An 18,393-nucleotide genomic window follows, 5' to 3' on the forward strand; every position below is an offset into this window, starting at 1 on the left:
AGCTGCCTTGAGTTTCTTGGAAGGAAAAAAGGCAGGCTATGCATATAATAAATAAATAAACTGGAGACTGTCAGGTTTGGGGAGGGGGCTGTGGCTTATTTATTTATTCTGCTATCTAAGGCGAAACATTCTAATTGCGCAATCCTAGGTAGATTTAGAGAGGAAAAAAATCACCTTATAACTTCCAGTATCTCTCATGCGCCCTGCCGGATTCTGGGTGATAAAGATTTTTTTTTCTCAGTCGTTCCCAGAAGTAAAGAAGGGAGGGGAGCCTTGCCCTGAGTCAAGATGGCTCCTGCGTTCCTCAGAGATGTCATCCGTACGTGCCCCAACAGAGGGAACTGGCGGCCGCGATGATGATGGGGGCGGCCGCGGCGAAGGAGGCTGCGCTGGAATGTGGGCGGGGCGGCGCAGCGGGCGATGTGGCTTCCCATTTGCTAACATCCCAGTCCCGGGCGCTGCCGCCGCCGCCGCCGCCGCGCTGGGCTGAACCTGGCCGGGGCAGGCGAAGGTGCCTCTCCGCTCGCGGGGGAGGGTCTCCGCGGGTGCGCGCCGGTGAGTGGCCCGGGGGGCCCTGCTGGGGCAGCTGGACGAGGCCGGAGGAGCAGCGGGGAGGATGCGGGGATGTGGGCGGCGGGGGCAGGAGCCGCCGCCGTAGCAGCGAAGAACCGTGCATGGAACTGGGACCGGGCGGCGGGGAGGGGACAAGGAAATGGACCGCAGGGAAGCGGGAAGAGGCGAGCCGCGCGTTCCCCTCGCTTCGGTTGATAGCGGCGCCGGGAGCGGAGCGGGGATATGGTAGCTGTGCTTGGCAGGAGCTGGGAGGCGGGGTGGGATCTGGCGGGATGAGGAGGGAGGCTGGGCATCGGGATGGGAAAGGCGGCAGGAGGAGGAGGAGGAGAATTTCTGGGAGAAAATAATAATAATAATAATAGAACTTTGCAGGAGCAAAGGAAAAAAGGCAGTTGTGCTTGGGGGTGGCTGAGTTGAGGAAAGACTTTTTGTTAAAAAATGGCGAGGTGGTGCGGGGGGAGCACTCAGGGAGGGAAGCCCGTGGAAGCTGGACTGGAGAAGTGGCAAATGGGGATTTTTGCTCGAGGAAGCAAGCGAGTGCGTGCCCTTCTTCTCCAGTGGGCTCCTTTTGGTAAGAGCCGTGCCCGCTCCTCCCCCGCCCTCGGGGTTTAAATCCCTCGGTGTTCCTATCTTCATCACTGCCAACGGCACGGGAACGTTCCGCTTAAGTTTATTTTATGCTTGAGAAAAACATGGCACTCGGTTGGGCACCTTGCAGAGAATGTAGAAATCTTCTGAGAGCAGCTGGTTTGGAGAAGAGTTTTTGCGGAAAGATGTGCTTTATTCTAACCTTTGCACGTTCTTTGGGAAACAAAGCAAGCCGACAAACCCCTCAGCTCATAAAAATGCCGTCTATTAACAACTTGAATGGTTGAAATTCGGTGCATTTCCAAAGGTGCATTTATTTGTTAAAAATATTTCTTTTGACAGGTGATCCCTCAACTTTGATTATGTTTTGGGTACATTGAAAAGACATTTCCCACTCTTGCCAACGGTTGCGTACTGTTCAGTTGGTCACAAAGAGGAAGATAAAGGCTTGGAGTCAAATGGCATTTTATTGAGGTTATGCCAGTCAAACAAAAAGCACTTCCTGGAATCGTCTGCAGTTCTTACAATATGGAGTTATAGACTTCCCTTTCTTGCATCCTCACTTATCCTTCATTTTCCTAGCAGCTTAATTTCATTTTGGAGATTAATTCTTGAAGTACCATTGCTGAAAAGGAGAGGGCAGACATTTGAACTGTGCAGCACAATTAAAAGAGGCTCCCTTTCTTTCTCCTTGATTGAATCCAGAAATTAAAGGCAACCATTTGAACTGAAAGTGAGCATGGTAGGATCTTGAGCATATGGTACACTACAGTCACAGAAGACAGAGTGAAGAATGGCTTCCAGAGAGAGGCTGTATGAACTTTGGATGCTTTATTGTAATAAGGTAAGTTTTTTAAAATGCTGGGTGTGCATTAGCTTGCATTGCTTTGTGGGCAGTAAATATCTCCTTTTGGGGGGAATTAATTATAGGACAGTATCGAATATTGCTGCTGCATCTCTGCTAGTTCTGTTGCATCATCACAGCCCACTACTAGCAGTTAAGGAACTTGTGCTTTCCTAGTGTGGTGAGAGCTGATGTGGTGGCTAGAAGGCTCAGCTGGGGAGCTGGGAGATCTGGGTTGTAGTCCCTGCTCAGCCATAGAGCACATGGGGTGACTTTGGATCAGTCATGGATTCTTGGTCCAGCCTACCTCACAAGGTGGTGGTTGTGAGGATAAAATGGGGCTTTATAAGCCTCCTTGGGTTCCTCACAAGGAGAAAAAAAGGCAAGATAATGTAATGTGATAATAATGGTAATTGTGCTTCTTAGCGCACACCTGAAATGATTGGAAATGGTTGTTTTTGGAATAGGACAGCTCAACAGAACTCCCTTCTGCTCATGTCTGGTTGTTTTAGGAGCGGTCAGAGTCTTCTTTGTTAGTGGTAGATGCTTGTATATAGGCAGTTTAGGATATAGTTCATAATTATACTGGTATGGTTGGCCCAAATACTAGATGTTCTTGTTAGAGCTATCTTCCATTGTTTTGTTAATTAAGTTCTGTTTCACGCATTTACCATGTCCACACAGATTGTTTTCAAGTGTATCCTAAAACTTGAATATGATAAACACGCACAATCGATTGCTAGCTTGCCATGGAGCAGAGGTGGAGAGCACGTTCTTGTCTGAACTCATTGGAAGCCTAGACTTATCTTTGAAATATCTCATAGGCTTGTGTAAACTTGATGGATCCTAGAAGGTAGTCTAGGTTGAAAAGGCAACGGGCCAGTTTACATGGTGAAAACAAGCCGCTATAGCTTAAACAAGCTGTGATGCGACCGAGGTGCATTTTGCATTATCAGTGCTGAGCTTCAGCTGACCCTGTTGTCTAAACAGCCCTCCCTTATATGTATTTCTTTCCCTCTTGATGTCTGTTGCTGTTGTAGGCACTACTGATTCTTCAGTGCTGGGCATTTTTTATTTGTGTGTTCATTACTTTGCTGCAAAGAAGAATATGCAAAAATTTTCCTTTAAGCTATATGAACTGCTGTGGAATTTTTCTTAGGCTTGGTGCTTAAGCTAGCAAGGTTTTAAATTTACAAAAGCTCTATTGTTTGCCTTAGAAGCTCATTATGAATGTGTTAATCAAGGCTTTCTTCTCTTGGTTAGCAGATATTTGACAGTCTAATGTTAAAAAAGCATGAATGCTCACATGGAGATTTTGAAGTGTCACTTAACATTCATTAAGTTAGCAGCAACTCTGTACTTTTTCTGGCTCACCATGCTAACTTTATTCGATCTTTTACAGTGCAACCTTATGCATGTTGTTGAAGTAAATTCCATTGAATTCAATTAGTCTTATTTACAAGCAAGACTAACTGAATGTTAGATTTCAAGCATGTCTACTTAGAAGTAAGTTATTGTTATTTCAGTGGGACTTATTGATTGGTAGGGAAGTACATTTTGCAGCTGTAGTGATTTTCTAATAGGAAAGTTCCTTTCTGTAAGTGGGAGATGGGAGGGGGCAGCTAGCAGATAACCTTTCGGAAGACAATGTCTGGAAAAGTTGGCAGGGACCTGAACATGGTAACACAGTGCCTAATTGATGGATGGTGTGATGGGAATATAGGAAGCTGCTCTATCATGTGTCAGACTGTTAGGTCCATTCAGCCCAGTATTGTTGGATACTGTCTGGCAGCAGCTCACCAGGGTTTCAAGCAGGTTTTTCCACAGTCCTACCTGGAGATGCTATGGGGGATTCAGTTTTGGACCTTCTGCACACAAAGCACGTGTTCAGCCACTACGCTACAGTCCTCCCAAGGATGGACAGTGGGCAGCAGAGGACTGACACCACTCCCATCTCATTCAGTGGGGCTGTTTCCATGGGGCAGGATGCATAACAAGGCTGTGGTTTGTGTTGCTGTTTGGAATATGTAAGCCCTGCTTGGAGCTTGTTGTGTTCTGCAAACACAGTAAGCATGGGGATGTGAGGGTCAGACAACCTTTGCATAACTCATGATTGTTTTAGGGTAATGCGAGGTTAGTTGGCCTTTGCATAACCCATGCTTGCTGGATTCACATGACATGACAACCTCCAAGCAGGAGTTGCTTGTGCAGCCTTGTACTGATGCTGCTTCTTATGGGCTCAGTAATCCATAAGAGCCTGTGACATGTTGCCCAAATCCAATCAATGCAAGGCAGATGTATAGGGGAGATGTAAGAGATGGTGCACTGAATGCTGAAAACCCAGTTTGGTCACTGTGGTTCATATCCAGTGTTAACCCTACTAAGAGTAGACCCCTTGAAATGAATACAGCTTACATTAGATACAACTCAGTGCACTCACACTGTCTGCTTTATCTCTCTTCTTCCCATTCAGTATGCTGCATGAACGCATGCCCACTTAAAACGCGTGTTATATCTGCAAATAACCATTGAATTGACAAAAATCCTCAATAATGTTGCCATTCGGTTCCATCTGTGGGGGCTAGGTTGAGAGCTTCTGCAGGAAGTTTTTACAGTGGTTCCCAACCTTGGGAACCTCATAAGGCCAGAGTACAACTTCTCTTTCCCCTGATCATTGTCCATGTTGGCTGGGAATGTTGGGAATTCTGCACACCCAAGGTGGTGAGTGGAGATGTGTACAGATACTTCTGTTCATGTGAGCTGTAATTGAAGAAGGCGTTCTTATGATACAGTCCTCTATAACTTCACGTAAAAGTAAATCCTGCTGTGTTTAATGGGTCCTTGCCTTCAAATAAGTGTGTTTTAGAGCTGCAGCCTTCATATTTAACATTGAAGAATCATCACAAATTCTGTTATATATAAAATCTGGCTGAAATATTTCAAAAAAACTTAGTTAATGAAATAGGCCCTAATCACATTTTGAAAACCAATAAAAATGCAGTAGTCATAAATTACATCTCAGGAAAGTAGGTTAAGATAACTTTTATTTTTAAATTGGAATAGCATCTGTTGGTGAGAACACAGAAGCTTTTAAGTTTAAAAGCCCATCAGGCAAAAACCGCATCTCTAAGAATTTTAATCTACAAGTGATTTATGGCAGTTTTGAAGTGGCTTATGTTTGGAGGGCAAATTGCAGCACTTGCATGGCCCTTGATCCATATGTAGCTCTCTCTCAGTACTATTTTGTTTCTCAGCTGCCCTATTTATGAGCTGGGTGACTCAAATTCAAATGACCATCTTGGAATGGCTGCAAAGATGACTGTTCGGGATGTGTCTTTGAAACCTAGTAGAAATGGCCCATCTATGTGAAACTGCATATCTTTTAAAATTGACATTTAAAACAAAATATAGTTACAAAGATAGATTAATGCATAGATTAAATTTATTAATTTTAATGGATCAGTATGTCTATGGTGCATTTCTCTGGCATTTACCTCAGACAGTACAGTCTTGCTAAAGGGGATTGAGCAACATCAACATTTCATTGATGTTTTAATCTTATTTTTATGTCAGTGTGCTGCAAGTTGTTTTAATGCTAGATTTTGAGATGATTAATTTTAATGGCGGTTTTACTTTTTGTGTGTGTGTGTGTAAAATTTTGTTTATCTTGGTTTTATCAGATCTTGATAGTTTTTATGATTTTATTGTTATTGGTTTTGACTGTGGATTGTTCGAAGTGTTTTGTACTGTTTATGCTGTAATGGATTTTAATGATGTAAGCCACCCAAAGAGCTTATGGCTAGTGGGGCAGCATATAAATTGAATAAACCAACCAAGAAAAGTGTGAAAATACTTACTCAGATTGTATTGCAAATACTTTCTGACTGTTTAAAGAATTCCACTTGAAAAACACTGTGGGTTAGATCCAGACTTACTCAGACTTAGAGGAAATCCCATTGAAATAAATGGGATTTAAGTCTGATGTGACTAACTCTTAAGCCCTATTATTTTCAGTGGATTTACTTTATGGATGAGTAAGTCTGGTTCCAACTCAATGAAACATTGCAGAACCAAGTTAAAAAGAACAGCTACTGAAGCTAAAGACAGCCTTGGTCCTAGTACCTGCATAGATTTGAAAATCCCCTAAAATAGTCTGCTGGTGACAAGCCTTGGGTATGATACAGGAAAGCAGAGTGATTTCAGGGCCAGTTGGGAGGGAGGCTTTTTCAGCAGGTGCCTGTCTCTTCCATTGAAATAAGTAAGTCTTGAACTGGAGCATGACCTCTGTTTTTGGATCTGTATGTGGAATTAAAATATGTGAGCTTTCTGTTTTGATACGGAATTAAGGACTGCGTAATGCATGAAGCATGTGTGCCTCGTTGGGGCATTTTTTCAGATGTCTGGTTTGGCTGTTTTTACTGTACCTCTTTCCTGTTGAAATGGTTGCAGTGGGAAAGCTTGATCCATCAAGTAAAATGCCTTACGTAGAAGAAGCATAAGGTGTGGGGAGAGTCTTGTTCAAAATCTGGCAGAAGTGCTCCTGACTGCTGACAAAGGCTCCCTTTGCTGCTAAAGATAAGAGGAATCTTTTGGCTACTGAAGGTGAAAAGAGTTGGGCGAGTTGCAAATACTGATTGGCTTGGCCTGTGTTCTGGTCAAGAAGAAGACTTGAAAATATTCAGATGCCATACATTGCTCTTGTTGGCTCTTTGTACAGTCTGTGTGGCAAGATACCATTTGGTAGCATCTCATCATGTCTAGATGAAGAAACTCTGTGCATGGGAGATGGTGCTAATTTTGCTAGGCAAAATCAGTCCTGATCAGATATCTGACTGGCTTCGCATATAAGGGAGGACCTCTCATTTGCTTTCCCTCCCTGCCGCATGTCCGCACGCAGGGTGCCGTGTACGAATAGTGCTTATCTGTCCACAAAAATCATAGATCCAAACTGTGTGAAGGATAACCCACAGTAAATCTGCAATTGATCATACCATTCAAGTGTATACGAAGGAAGGCAAATGAGCTAGATTTTTTTTGAGGGAGTCCTTTATATTTTAGCTATTCCTTTGAAAAAGTGTAGGGGGCACATTGGGTAAAGCGCATGCAGAAAGTCCTTGCTGCAAGTTCTGGCACCTTCAGACAGAACGAGGAAATAAGCTTTTCTGAAACCCTGCAGAGCTGCTACCGGCTGTTACCGGCAGGCATAGTTGGAGCAAAGGTCAGACTCTGAATTAGGTAGCTCCTCCTTTTTCCAAGCACAGACATGCATGAAGCAGATATGCTGCCCACATTACAGAGTCTTTAATATTCTGCCATCTTGGTGGCACAATTCTGTCATCATGGAAGTGGGTAATAACAATATAGGCGGCTGTCATGTGAAATTGTTGTCAGTTCAGATTCCATTTAGGCGCGTTGGCTGTTAACAAGATCACTTTGGCCAAAGATTAGCCACCCCCGGATCCCTCCTGTAAGTCGCAAGTGTGAAGTGCTGAAGACCACCTGTTCACACCCACTTGCACAAAGCTGCTATAAGTGATGGGGACAATTTTGCCCCAGTATAACAAACCTGGTTCTGCCCAGATGGAGTTTTCCCCTCTGCCAGAGTTGCTTTTCTTTTCTCTTTTCTGTCCTATGCTTCTATGTCTGCCCAGTTTCTTTTTTTGGTCACACCACTTTGTGGTTTGAAGGCAACAATACTTCTTTAAGACAGTGAGGAGGAGGTTACATAGAAAATGTCTATTGCCTTAATTTTGCTCACCATTTGGAGCTAGAAACTGCAAAGTTTTAGCGCACAAAATATATATGATACATAGCTCTCCTTGCTCTTCAAAACGTAGACAGTTATGATCATTCTACTCAGGAAAATTTCCTGCCATTAGGCAACCAATGTGTAGAGGAGAAATGCAGGGTAGGCCTTTTGTTCTTGATTTGCTAGCTGTCCTTTGCCAGGCTGTTTTGTTTTTTAATGAAGTACCCAAGGATCTGTACTTGAAGTTGTACAGTATTTACACAACTGTGCCATGTGATGCTTCCAACAGTATAGCTCATTTCCTAGGTCGCTGTGCAGCATGGTAGCATATGGCAGCAACAGGTATGGCCAGGATGTCCACACCTGGGGACTAGTGGTGCTGCCGGACAACTCTGCTTCCCGTGCGATCTGACTGTTTCATCTGGTTCCTTCATCCAAACATCGCCAGTGCAGCAAGGCTCAGAGCTGTGGTGATGGAATAATCATGGCTCCTAATATTACAGACTGGCTTCTAGGAAGAAACCTGTAGCAAAATTTAAGTCATTCGCTGTACTCTTTTTGAAGACATTTGGTGGAAGCATCCTTCTGAAAGATTTTAATTTGATTTGTATTCCAGATTTCTGCCAGGAAAATGGCCTTCAAGGCTGCTTCTAATCGAACAGAGATACTAATTTGATGAAAACAGCAGTTAAAATATTACAGGATAAAAAAGCTCAGCCGCAGAGACCTGCTTCTGTGCCAAAGGCTTCCTGGAATATGAATGTATTTGTCTGTGTTTGGACGCAGGCAACAGAGAGGGAACCTGCTTTGCTCCCCTCAGCAGGGAGCTAGGGCATCACCACTCCCATGTCCCTACCACACATTTCTCAGAAGATGGCAGTTCCAAGAGAAGGGCCTTCCCTTGCAAGAAGGCTGTTTTTTGGGTCCTTATAGGAGCAGGACATGAGAAGGCCTTGTATACAATTGGACCCTTCTCTTTAGCTCAGTTTTTTGAAGATTGATATTTCAGTAATTAGTAACACTTTTGTTGTTGTTGCTAGTCGTGAAGTCGCATCTGACCCATCACAACCCCACAGACAACATTCCTCCAGGCTTTCCTGTCTTCCACCATCCCCCAGAGTTCACTTAAGCTCACGCCGACTACTTCAGTGACTCCATCTAGCCACCTCATCCTCTGCTGTCCCCTTTTTCTTTTGTCGTTAATTGTTCCCAGCACCAGGCTCTTCTTCAGGGAGTCCTTCCTTCTCATTAGGTGGCCAAAGTATTTGAGTTTCCTCTTCAGGATCTGGCCTTCTAAAGAGCAGTCGGGGTTGATCTCCTCTAGAACTGACTGGTTTGACCACCTTGCAGTCTAAGGGACTCGCAGGAGTCAGGAGTCTCCTCCAGCACCACAATTCAAAGGCCTCAATTCTTTGACACTCAGCCTTCCTTATGGTCCAGCTTTCACAGACATACATTTGCTACTGGGAAAACCATAGCCTTGACTATATGCACTTTCGTTGGTAGGCTGATGTCTCTGCTTTTTAGTATGCTGTCTAGATTTGCTATATCTTTCTCCCAAGGACCAAGTGTCTTTTGATTTGTTGGCTGCAGTAACCATCTGTGGTGATCTTGGAGCCCAAGAAAATAAAATCTGTCACTACCTCCATTTCTTCCCCATCCATTTGCCCAGAAGTGATAGGACCAGATGCCATGATCTTAGTTTTCTTTATGTTGAGTTTCATGCCAACTTTTGCACTCTCCTCTTTCACCCGCATCTAGAGGCTCTTTAGTTCCTCTTCACTTTCTGCCATTAGAGTGGTATCATCTGCATATCTAAGGTAGTTGATATTTCTCCTGGCACTCTTGATTCAACTTGTGATACATCTAGCCCTGCCTTTTGCATGATGTGCTCTGCATATAAGTTAAATAGGCAGGGTGACAGTATACAGCCTTGCCGAACTCGTTTCTCAATTTTGAACCAATCATTGGTTCCATATCCAGTTCTCACTGTTGCTTCTTGACCCGCATATAGGTTTCTCAGGGAACAGATAAGATGGTCTGGTACTCCCATCTCTTTAAGAACTTGCCACAATTTGTTGTGATCCACACAATCAAAAGCTTTAGCATAGTCAATGAAGCAGAAGTAGATGTTTTTCTGGAACTTTCTAGCTTTCTCCATGTTCTAGCATATGTTGGCAATTTGATCTCTAGTTCCTCTCCCTCTTCGAAATCCTGCCTGTACTTCTGGTAGTTCTCGGTTCACATGCTGCTGGTGCCTAGCTTGTAGGATTTTGAGCATAACTTTGCTAGCATGTGAAATGGATGCGGTAGTTCGAACATTCCTTGGCATTGCCCTTCTTTGGAATTGGAACATAAACTGACCTTTTCCAATCCTGTGGCCGCTGTTGCGTTTTCCAAATTTGCTGGCATATTGAGTGTAGCACTTTAACTGCACCGTCTTTCAGGATTTTGAATAGCTGAGCTGGAATAATGTCTCCTCCACTAGCTTTGTTGTTACTCAGACTTCCTAAGGCCCATTTGACTTCACATTCCAGGATGTCTGGCTTGAGGTCAGCAACCACCCCATCATGGTTTCAGGGATGTTAAGCTCTTTCTTGTATAGTTCTTCTGTGTAATCTTGCCAGCTCTTCTTAATCTCTTCTGCCTCTGTTAGGTCCCTGCCATTTTGGTCCTTTATCATGCCCATCTTTTCATGAAACGTTCCTTTCATAGCTCCAATTTTCTGGAAGACATCTCTGGTCCTCCCTATTCTATTGTTTTCTTCTATGTCTTTGCACTGTTCATTTAAGAAGGCATTCTTATCTCTTCTAGCTTTTCTCCGGATTTCTGCAGTCAATTGGGTGTATCTTTGTCTTTCCCCCTTGCTTTTCGCTTCCCTTGTTTCCTCAGCTATTTGTAAAGCTTCCTCAGACAGCCATTTTGCTTTCTTGCATTTCTTTTTCTTTGGGATGGTTTTAGTTGCTAACTCTTGTACAATGTTGCGAACCTCCGTCCATAGTTTTTCAGACACTCTGTCTATCAGATCTAATTCCTTAAATCTATTTGTCAACTCTACTGTGTATTCATCAGGAATATGATTTAGGTCATACCTGAGTGGCCTAGTGCTTTCCCCTACTTTCTTCAATTTAAGCCTAAATTTTGTGACAAGCTCATGATCTGAGGCACAGTCAGCTCCTGGTATAGTTTTTACTGACTGTATAGAGCTTCTCCTTCTTTGGCTGCAGAGCACATAGTCAATCTGATTTCTGTGTTGACCACCTGGTGATGTCCATGAGTAGAGTCGTCTCTTGGGTTGTTGGAAAAGAGTGTTTGCTATGACCAGTGTGTTCTCTTGACAAAATTATGCCAGGCTTTGCTGTGCTTCATTTTGTACCCCAAAGCCAAACTTGCCTGTTTTTCCAGTTAACTTTTGGCTTCCTACTTTAGCATTCCCATCCCCCATGATGATAAGGACATCATTTTTGGTGTTATTTCTAGAAGGTGTTGTTGGCCTTCATAGAACTGGTCAACTTCATCCTCTTCAGCATCAATGGTTGGGACATAGGGACTACCGTGATATGGAATGGTTTGCCTTGGATTCAAACTGAGATCATTCTGTCATTTTGGAGATTGTATCCCAGTACTGCTTTTCCTACTCTTTTATTGACTATGAAGGCTACTCCATTTCTTCTGAGGGATTCTTGCCCACAGTAGTATACCTGATGGTCATCTGAATTAAATTCACCCATTCCTGCCCATTTTAGTTCACTGATTCGTAAGATGTCAGTGCTCATTCTTGTCATCTCTTGTTTGACCACATCCAGCTTGCCTTGATTCATGGATCTTACATTCCAGGTTCCTATGCAGTATAGTTCTTTACAGCATCAGACTTTCCTTTGACCACCAGATACATCCACAACTGACCGTCCTTTCAGCTTTGACCCAGTTGCTTCATTCTTTCTGGCGCTACTAGTACTAGCCCTCTGCTCTTCCCCAGTAGCATATTGGACACCTTCCAACCTGAGGGGCTCATCTTCCGGTGTCATATCTTTTTGCCTTTTGGTACTGTCCATGGGATTTTCATGGCAAGGGTACTGGAGTGGGTTGCCATTTCCTTCTCCAGTGGATCACGTTTTGTCAGAGCTCTCAGCTATGACCTGTCCATCTTGGGTGCCCCTGTACGGCACAGCTCATAGCTTCATTCAGCTATGCAAGCCCCTTCACCATGACAAGGCAGTGATCCATGAAGGGGGAGCAACACTTACCGAACAGCAATTGAACATCTTTCTGGCATGCATAGACATGCAGCAATAGTTGTTTTAATGAGAAAAGTTGCACAGTTTGAAACCTTTGTTAAACATCTAGTTTGTGCCCAAGCAAAGAACTTGGAGAATGAACGGACTTTGTTCAGCAAGTGTTAGTCAATACTGAAGAATGAATCTTCCAGTAGCCCACATGCTGCAGTCCTGATCATGTCCGTGTTTCCATTGCTAGAGAGATCTTAACCCACAAGAGGCCTATTAGGTGACCTTATCAGATGCGTATATTTTGGGTTATGACCTTGTGGTGTTTCTATCCTCATGGTGTGGTTCTTCCACTGCAAAGCAAGTGTGAAAAAAAGAAAATGCAAGGAGCTATATCATTCCTCCAGTTTTGTTGGATGCAGCCCATAGTAACAGACAGTGGTTGATAGGAGTTGTGGTCAAATGCATCTGGTTGGGGAAAGCTTTTCTATGTGGTCCCAGTGCTGCTGTTACTCCATACCTGCTATCAACTGTGTTGTGGATGGAACCCTAATTCTCCCAATCTGTAGCGCAGTCAAGTGGAAGAAGTTTGCACACTCCCTGACTTCTAAGAATCACGGGAACTGAATAGATGCGCTCACATCCAGAGAAATAAACATATTTTTAGGAGGCAAGGTCAGCTGTTAAATATAGCAATGTGTTAATGGATTCCACTTCTTGTACATTGGCATTCAGGCTCCATATGCTGTTGTTACTGAATTGCACTTATTTGCTGCCTTTTTTCTTCATTATGAGGAATCCAAGGTGGCTTGCATAGCTCCATTTTATGCTTCCAACAACAATCCTGTGAGATAGGCTAGGCTGACAGTAAATGACTGGCCCAAAGTCACCAGTGAGCTTCATGGCGAAATGGAGACTAGAAACTTGATTGCTCAGGTCCTGAGTCCAGTGTGACTCCACTTCACTCCACGCAGGGTGTTGAGGTTTAGATGATGATTTCTAAGGTTGGCAACATCTGTACAAATATTTGTCTTACATAGCAGCAGGCTTTATGAAATCTGTCTTTTAACCTCAGAAAAGCAGAGAACAAGTCTTCACAATGTCTGGTGATTTTCGTACAGACCAAGGCTGCATTCCTATGTAAGTTTAGCCAAAAAAAGCTCTACAGCTCTTAAGATACCGCAGCCTGCAAGGCTAGAAGTTGTAGGGCTTTTTTTCTTCCAGTCTAAATTTGCATAGGGTTGTGCTAGAAATAATGTTGCCATTTCCTCTGGCCCCTTATAGATTTACTGAAGAATTTGAGATCAAAATGGCATACAGCATAGAACTGAGCTCCAACAACTGTGAAGCATATTATCATTTTCCCCTTCCCCTGTTTACTTTGCTATATTTAGATCAGTCAGCTATATGCCATATTTATATACTAGTCTGGTCTTTCATCACGAGTCTGTAACTCAGTTCAATGAAAAGTCTGTACAAGTGGAATAGCAGAGTCGCAAGGGTAGGACAAGGTCTTAATGTTTTCAGGGCTGCAAATGCTTTGGGAATCTTTCATCATGAACCAGTCTTATGTGGCGTCTGTAAACAGAACTGTACTTTAAAGTCCTTGAGACAACCTCTCTGCCGACACCAGAAAGTTAATTTTTGGCTGTATCATTCTTCTTGATCTCCCTGCACTGGTCCACACAAGCCTGCTCACTCATTCGCTTTTGGTTATAAGGAGCCATGATGCCTTGCCTGCACCTGTCTTTTCACCTCTCTGAGGGAGTGAATGTTTGATGCTACAGGACCGTGGATTGCTGTTATGCTGCCTGTTGGGGGTCAGTGCTTTGGGAGGTGGCTAGATGGATCATTGTTTGTCACTCAGATGTGCTGCCTCATCTTCGTAGAGGAATTCAAAATCAGTCAGGTCCTTTGGAGCATAAGGTAGTTGTGAGAAGAACTGATTGCTGCAGGAAAGCCAAGTTGCTTGCCTTCCTCTGCCCTGTTCTGAGAACACTACCTTCCACCGGGCAGGTAGCATCACAAACCCCCTCTGCCCCACAGGGGAAAGCTCTTATCTTCAGTCAGCAGCTGCAGAGACCAGCACTTTTGCCTCCTGAACACTGCCAGAGAGAGGCCTTTTCAGTGCTAAGTTGAGAAAAGTACTTCTCTCCAGTCTCTTGGGGATGATCCCTAAGAGCTTCTTCCTCTGTTGCAGAGGGGAGGAAACTGGTGGACATGAATGGGGTCCCTGCAGGCCTTCAGAGATACATGGGAAGCAGGCTCCCTATCCCTGGGGTAGCGCCTTACAAAAATGCTGACTGGACAGATATCTTGCCATTTTCTCTGTGGGGCAGTAGGAGTGAATTATCCTATAAGCACCACCACTGAGGCATAAACCTGGTGGTAGAACAGCTATTTGATAAAGCACATCATCAGATAATGCTTTATGAGCCAATTAATGGCAGGGGTGTTTGTGCAGGGGCTTTCTGTTGTTGGTCAAGGGACTGCATGAATATACGATATAGTAGGCCCAGCACTACTTGTGCTGCTGCACCATGAACAGTGGAGATGGGGGGCCCCTAACACAGACTTGGTCAGAGAGACCTCATAGGTGTTTGTGCCAAGGGAGACAAGAGCCTCATTTAAGGTGGAGCCTCATTTAAGTGGCTGGTGAGAATCAGCCTTGAAAAGAGAAGACTTGGGTGGGGGGCATGATATCCCTCTATAAGTACCTCAAAGGCTGTCACAAGATCTCTTCTTGCTGATGCCAGACTGCAGGACACGGAATAATCAATTCAAGTTGCAATAACCCAGACTCAGGCTGAACATCAGGAAAAGCTTCCTCACTGTCAGAGCAATACGACAGTGGAGCCAGCTACTTAGAGAGGTGGTGGGCTCTCCCACACTGGAGACATTCAAGAAGAAACTGGGCAGCCATCTGAGTGGGATGGTGTAACGTGGTGTCCTGCAACAGCAGGAGTTGGACCTGATTGCCTTCATGCCCCCTTCCAACTCTACTGTTCTATGATTTTGTATATGTTTAGGCTAGGACAGGGGTCCTCAAACTTTTTAAACAGGGGGCCAGTTCACTGTCCCTCAGATTGTTGTGGGGGCAGGCTATAGTTTGGAGAAAAAAAAGAATGAATTCCTATGCACCCTGCACATTTAAATAATTTAATTAAATAATTAAATATAATTAAAAAATAGTTTGCTGCAGCAGAAGCCCAGGATGAGATGGGGAAGAACCTTCTCTGGGTAAGCTGCAGCCACCTTGCCGAGCCTGGGGGCAGCCGCTCGTCAGTGGCAGCGGCTTGCCCATTGAAGGGTGTGGCTCCTGAGCCACTAGGGACGTGGCTCACATACTTAAAAATGGATTTAAAAAGTAATGTTTTTCTTACCATCAAGGCTTTTTTAGTGTCGTCTCTCTCTCTCTCTCTCTTCCGCCCTCTTCTCTTCTGTTTCCCACTCCATATTTCTGCTCTGTACAGTGGTACCTCAGCTCACGAATGCCTCAGTTCACGACCAAATCGCGTCGCAAACAGAAATTTCTGAAAAAAATTGCCTCAGGTTGTGAATTGCGCATCGGGTGACGATCGTGGGTGCACTGGTCAGGGGGAGATGGGAGACCTGTGATCACGCCCGTCTCCCCCCGAGCACGCCTGCGATCACGCCTGTCCTCCCCCTCCCCCAGCGCACCCACTTCAAATTTTTGTGATTAAAAAGAATACTGAATGGATTAACCTTATTTACATTGAACCTTATGGGGAAATTTGACTTGGCTCATGACCTGTTTGGTCATGACCAGAGTCCTGGAACAGATTAAGTTCATGAGCCAAGGTACCACTGTATATGCATGCAATGGGGGGGGGGGGGGGGGAGCTGGCGCATGCACCATCGAGCTTTTACAATTAGGCACGTGCGCCGGCTCTCTGCTCAGTTTCAAAGAACACCTGTGCCTGCTCAGAACTTTTGGACTTGTTCAGAGATCATTTTCTCTGAGTGAGTCTGAAAGCTCTGAGGTGGGCCGGCAGGCTGTATGCAGCCCGTGGGCCGTAGTTTGAGGACCCATGGTCTAGGATGTTTTATAGTTTACTGAAATCTTCTCCTTTTGACATGTGGAGTGGCATGGTTTGAGCTGCACCCTTTTTCATAGCAGGTGCAACAACAGCTACGTGCCAGATCATAAATGTTTACAGCAGACAAGCTGGTGAGGCAGTTCCAGGAAGCCATGATGGGTTGTCTGCAGTAAGGATTTTCTTTTGTCAAGAAGTTTGCAGTGCTGGTTAGGTGTAGCCTCAGGCAGGGCAATTTTGATAGCTGCATAGCTGGGCTCCCCAACCATTTTCTGCCCTGTGGGCACACTTGGGGATTTGAGAAACTTCTGTGAGAACCACAAAATGACTATCATAGAGGATGTGGCTGGTCCCTTAATGGCTGACATAGGGGCTGTTGTGGCTGGCCCTTTCCTCCCACTTCTCTCCTTTTCCTTTCTCAGTGGCTAACCACAGCCTTATTTTGTTAAAGTGGTCCTGACAGTGTTGGTTTTGTGATGCAAATAAAGCAGTGTAAAGATAGTTAGAAAGAAACATCCATTAAGTTATGTACTCTATCCCTGCCAGCTAACTAGGGATAGAGTACTGCTTGTGCTAGAAATTGAATTAGCCTGGAGTTAGCTTCACCCTCAGGGAGGTCTTTGTCGCTTGTGGGCCAGATAGCAGAAATGCTGGGTGTTACTCAGTAGTCTAGCAATCTTGATCTGGGATCAAAAGATGGGACTGATTAAGCTACAGTTCTCCCCACCTGCTCTGCTGTTCTACAGTGTTTCCCTCCACACCAGAGGTGGTCTGATTCTCACCAGCCACTTGGCTTATCTTGAGAGCTGGCTAGCCTGAAAGCTCTGACCCTGCCACTTCTTCCAGTTCAGACTCTTTGGAATGCTGCGGTTTGGGAGATGCCTGCCTAGTCCCTGTGGGGGCTCGCAAGTCAGGAGGAGGGTGCATAAGAGAGAGAAGGAGGGAGGGAGGGAGAAGGAAGAGTTACTTCTTCACCTGCCTGGACTTCTTCTGCCCACACAGACATTTCTACCTTTTGCTCTGCCTCTCCACTCTCAGCATCTAGCCACAGAATCATAAAATAGTAGAGGTGGGAGGGGCCTGCTAGGCCACTGAGGCCAACTCCTGCTCAGTGCAGAACTCCATTAAAGCATCTCTGACAGAGGATGTCCACCTGCTTCTTTAATGCTTCCAGTGTGGGAAGGCCCACAACCTCCGTAGGTGACTGGTTCCAGTGCCATATTATTCTAACAGTCTACTGTCACTACAGTCTATTACTTCTAACAGTGGGGAAGTTTTTCCTGGTATCCCAACAGGAATCTGGCTTCCTGTAGCTTAAGCCCATTGTTAGCCTTTCCATTTCTCTCCTCCCACCCCTTTCTCTTACCTAGTTCCCATAGCTGTGCTGTTCCCCTCAATCACCCCTTTATCTTGGGTTTGCTTTTTCTCTTCCCTTTTGCCTTATTTCTCTTTCTGCCCACAGAACAGGTGATTAGCAGAAGGGTCAGAATAAGAAAGAGAACCTTTTTTTAAAAAAGACTTTTTGAGAGGGGCAGGAAGTGAAGAGATATGCAAGAACCATTGTAAGTGCTTGTGTTGTGGAACCCTGCCCTATAGGAAATCCATTATTTACCATTCCCACAACAGGTGAGACATCTCTCCTTGCTCATGTAAGCTACTGCTGCACTTTGCCATCTACTGCTGCAAGGACAATCCCAGGAATGTTGTACAACAGCTTTTCTTAACTTTGTACCCTGCAGACACTTAGAATCCAAGTACTGTCCCACCTGGCATGAACAATGGTCAGGTATCTTGGAAGTTGCTGTCCTGAATATCTGGACCACAGCACATTGGGAAGTGATGCTGCACAGCAAAGGTGCAGAACCTCTTTCAGCTTGAAGACCAAATTCCATTTATTTATTATTTATTACAAGCATTTATATCCCATCCTTCTGACAAGCACTCAGGATGGCTTACACAATGTAAAATTATAATAATACAATAATAAAACCACAATTATTAAAACAATATAAAACAGCACATCATAAACTAAGAGAAAAGGGAAGAAAAGAATAGAAAATGCGACTGTGGGGAAGAAAAAAAATCTTAAAACATCTAAACCCCTTGATTATTAAAATGATGGTTAAATAAAAAGGTCTTTACCTGGTGCCAGAAGGAGTGTAACGTTGGCACCAGGTGGACCTCTCCATAGTCTGGGCGTCACGGCAGAGAACGTGTCTACCCCTCCTCCGGGTAGACGCCCTCCATACCTCCTTCAAAGAGGGTTCCCGGAGCAAAGCCTCCCCCACTGATCTTAAGGGGCGTGAGGGCATATAGGGAAGGAGACGTTCCTTCAGGTATCCCGATCCCAAGCTG

At 44.6% G+C, this 18,393-nt stretch overlaps 1 protein-coding gene across 4 annotated transcripts in view; it reads left to right on the plus strand.

The window, feature by feature from the left end:
• The first annotated feature begins 419 nt into the window (after positions 1–419).
• Positions 420–18,393, plus strand: part of NBEAL1 (neurobeachin like 1) — a 126,567-nt gene continuing 108,593 nt past the window's right edge. For 3 of the 4 annotated variants that reach the window (XM_044431782.1, XM_044431777.1, XM_044431779.1), the window contains exons 1-2: positions 420–555; positions 1,504–2,005. In XM_044431782.1, coding sequence (XP_044287717.1) covers positions 1,955–2,005 — 51 coding nt within the window. In that variant the 5' untranslated portion in view covers positions 420–555; positions 1,504–1,954. The remainder of the gene's footprint in view (positions 556–1,503; positions 2,006–18,393) is intronic. The other variant, XM_044431778.1, reaches the window with a different exon arrangement.

Source organism: Varanus komodoensis, unplaced genomic scaffold (genome assembly GCF_004798865.1).
Source record: "Varanus komodoensis strain SLA01 unplaced genomic scaffold, ASM479886v1 scaffold23, whole genome shotgun sequence".
NCBI classification, from domain to species: domain Eukaryota; kingdom Metazoa; phylum Chordata; class Lepidosauria; order Squamata; family Varanidae; genus Varanus; species Varanus komodoensis.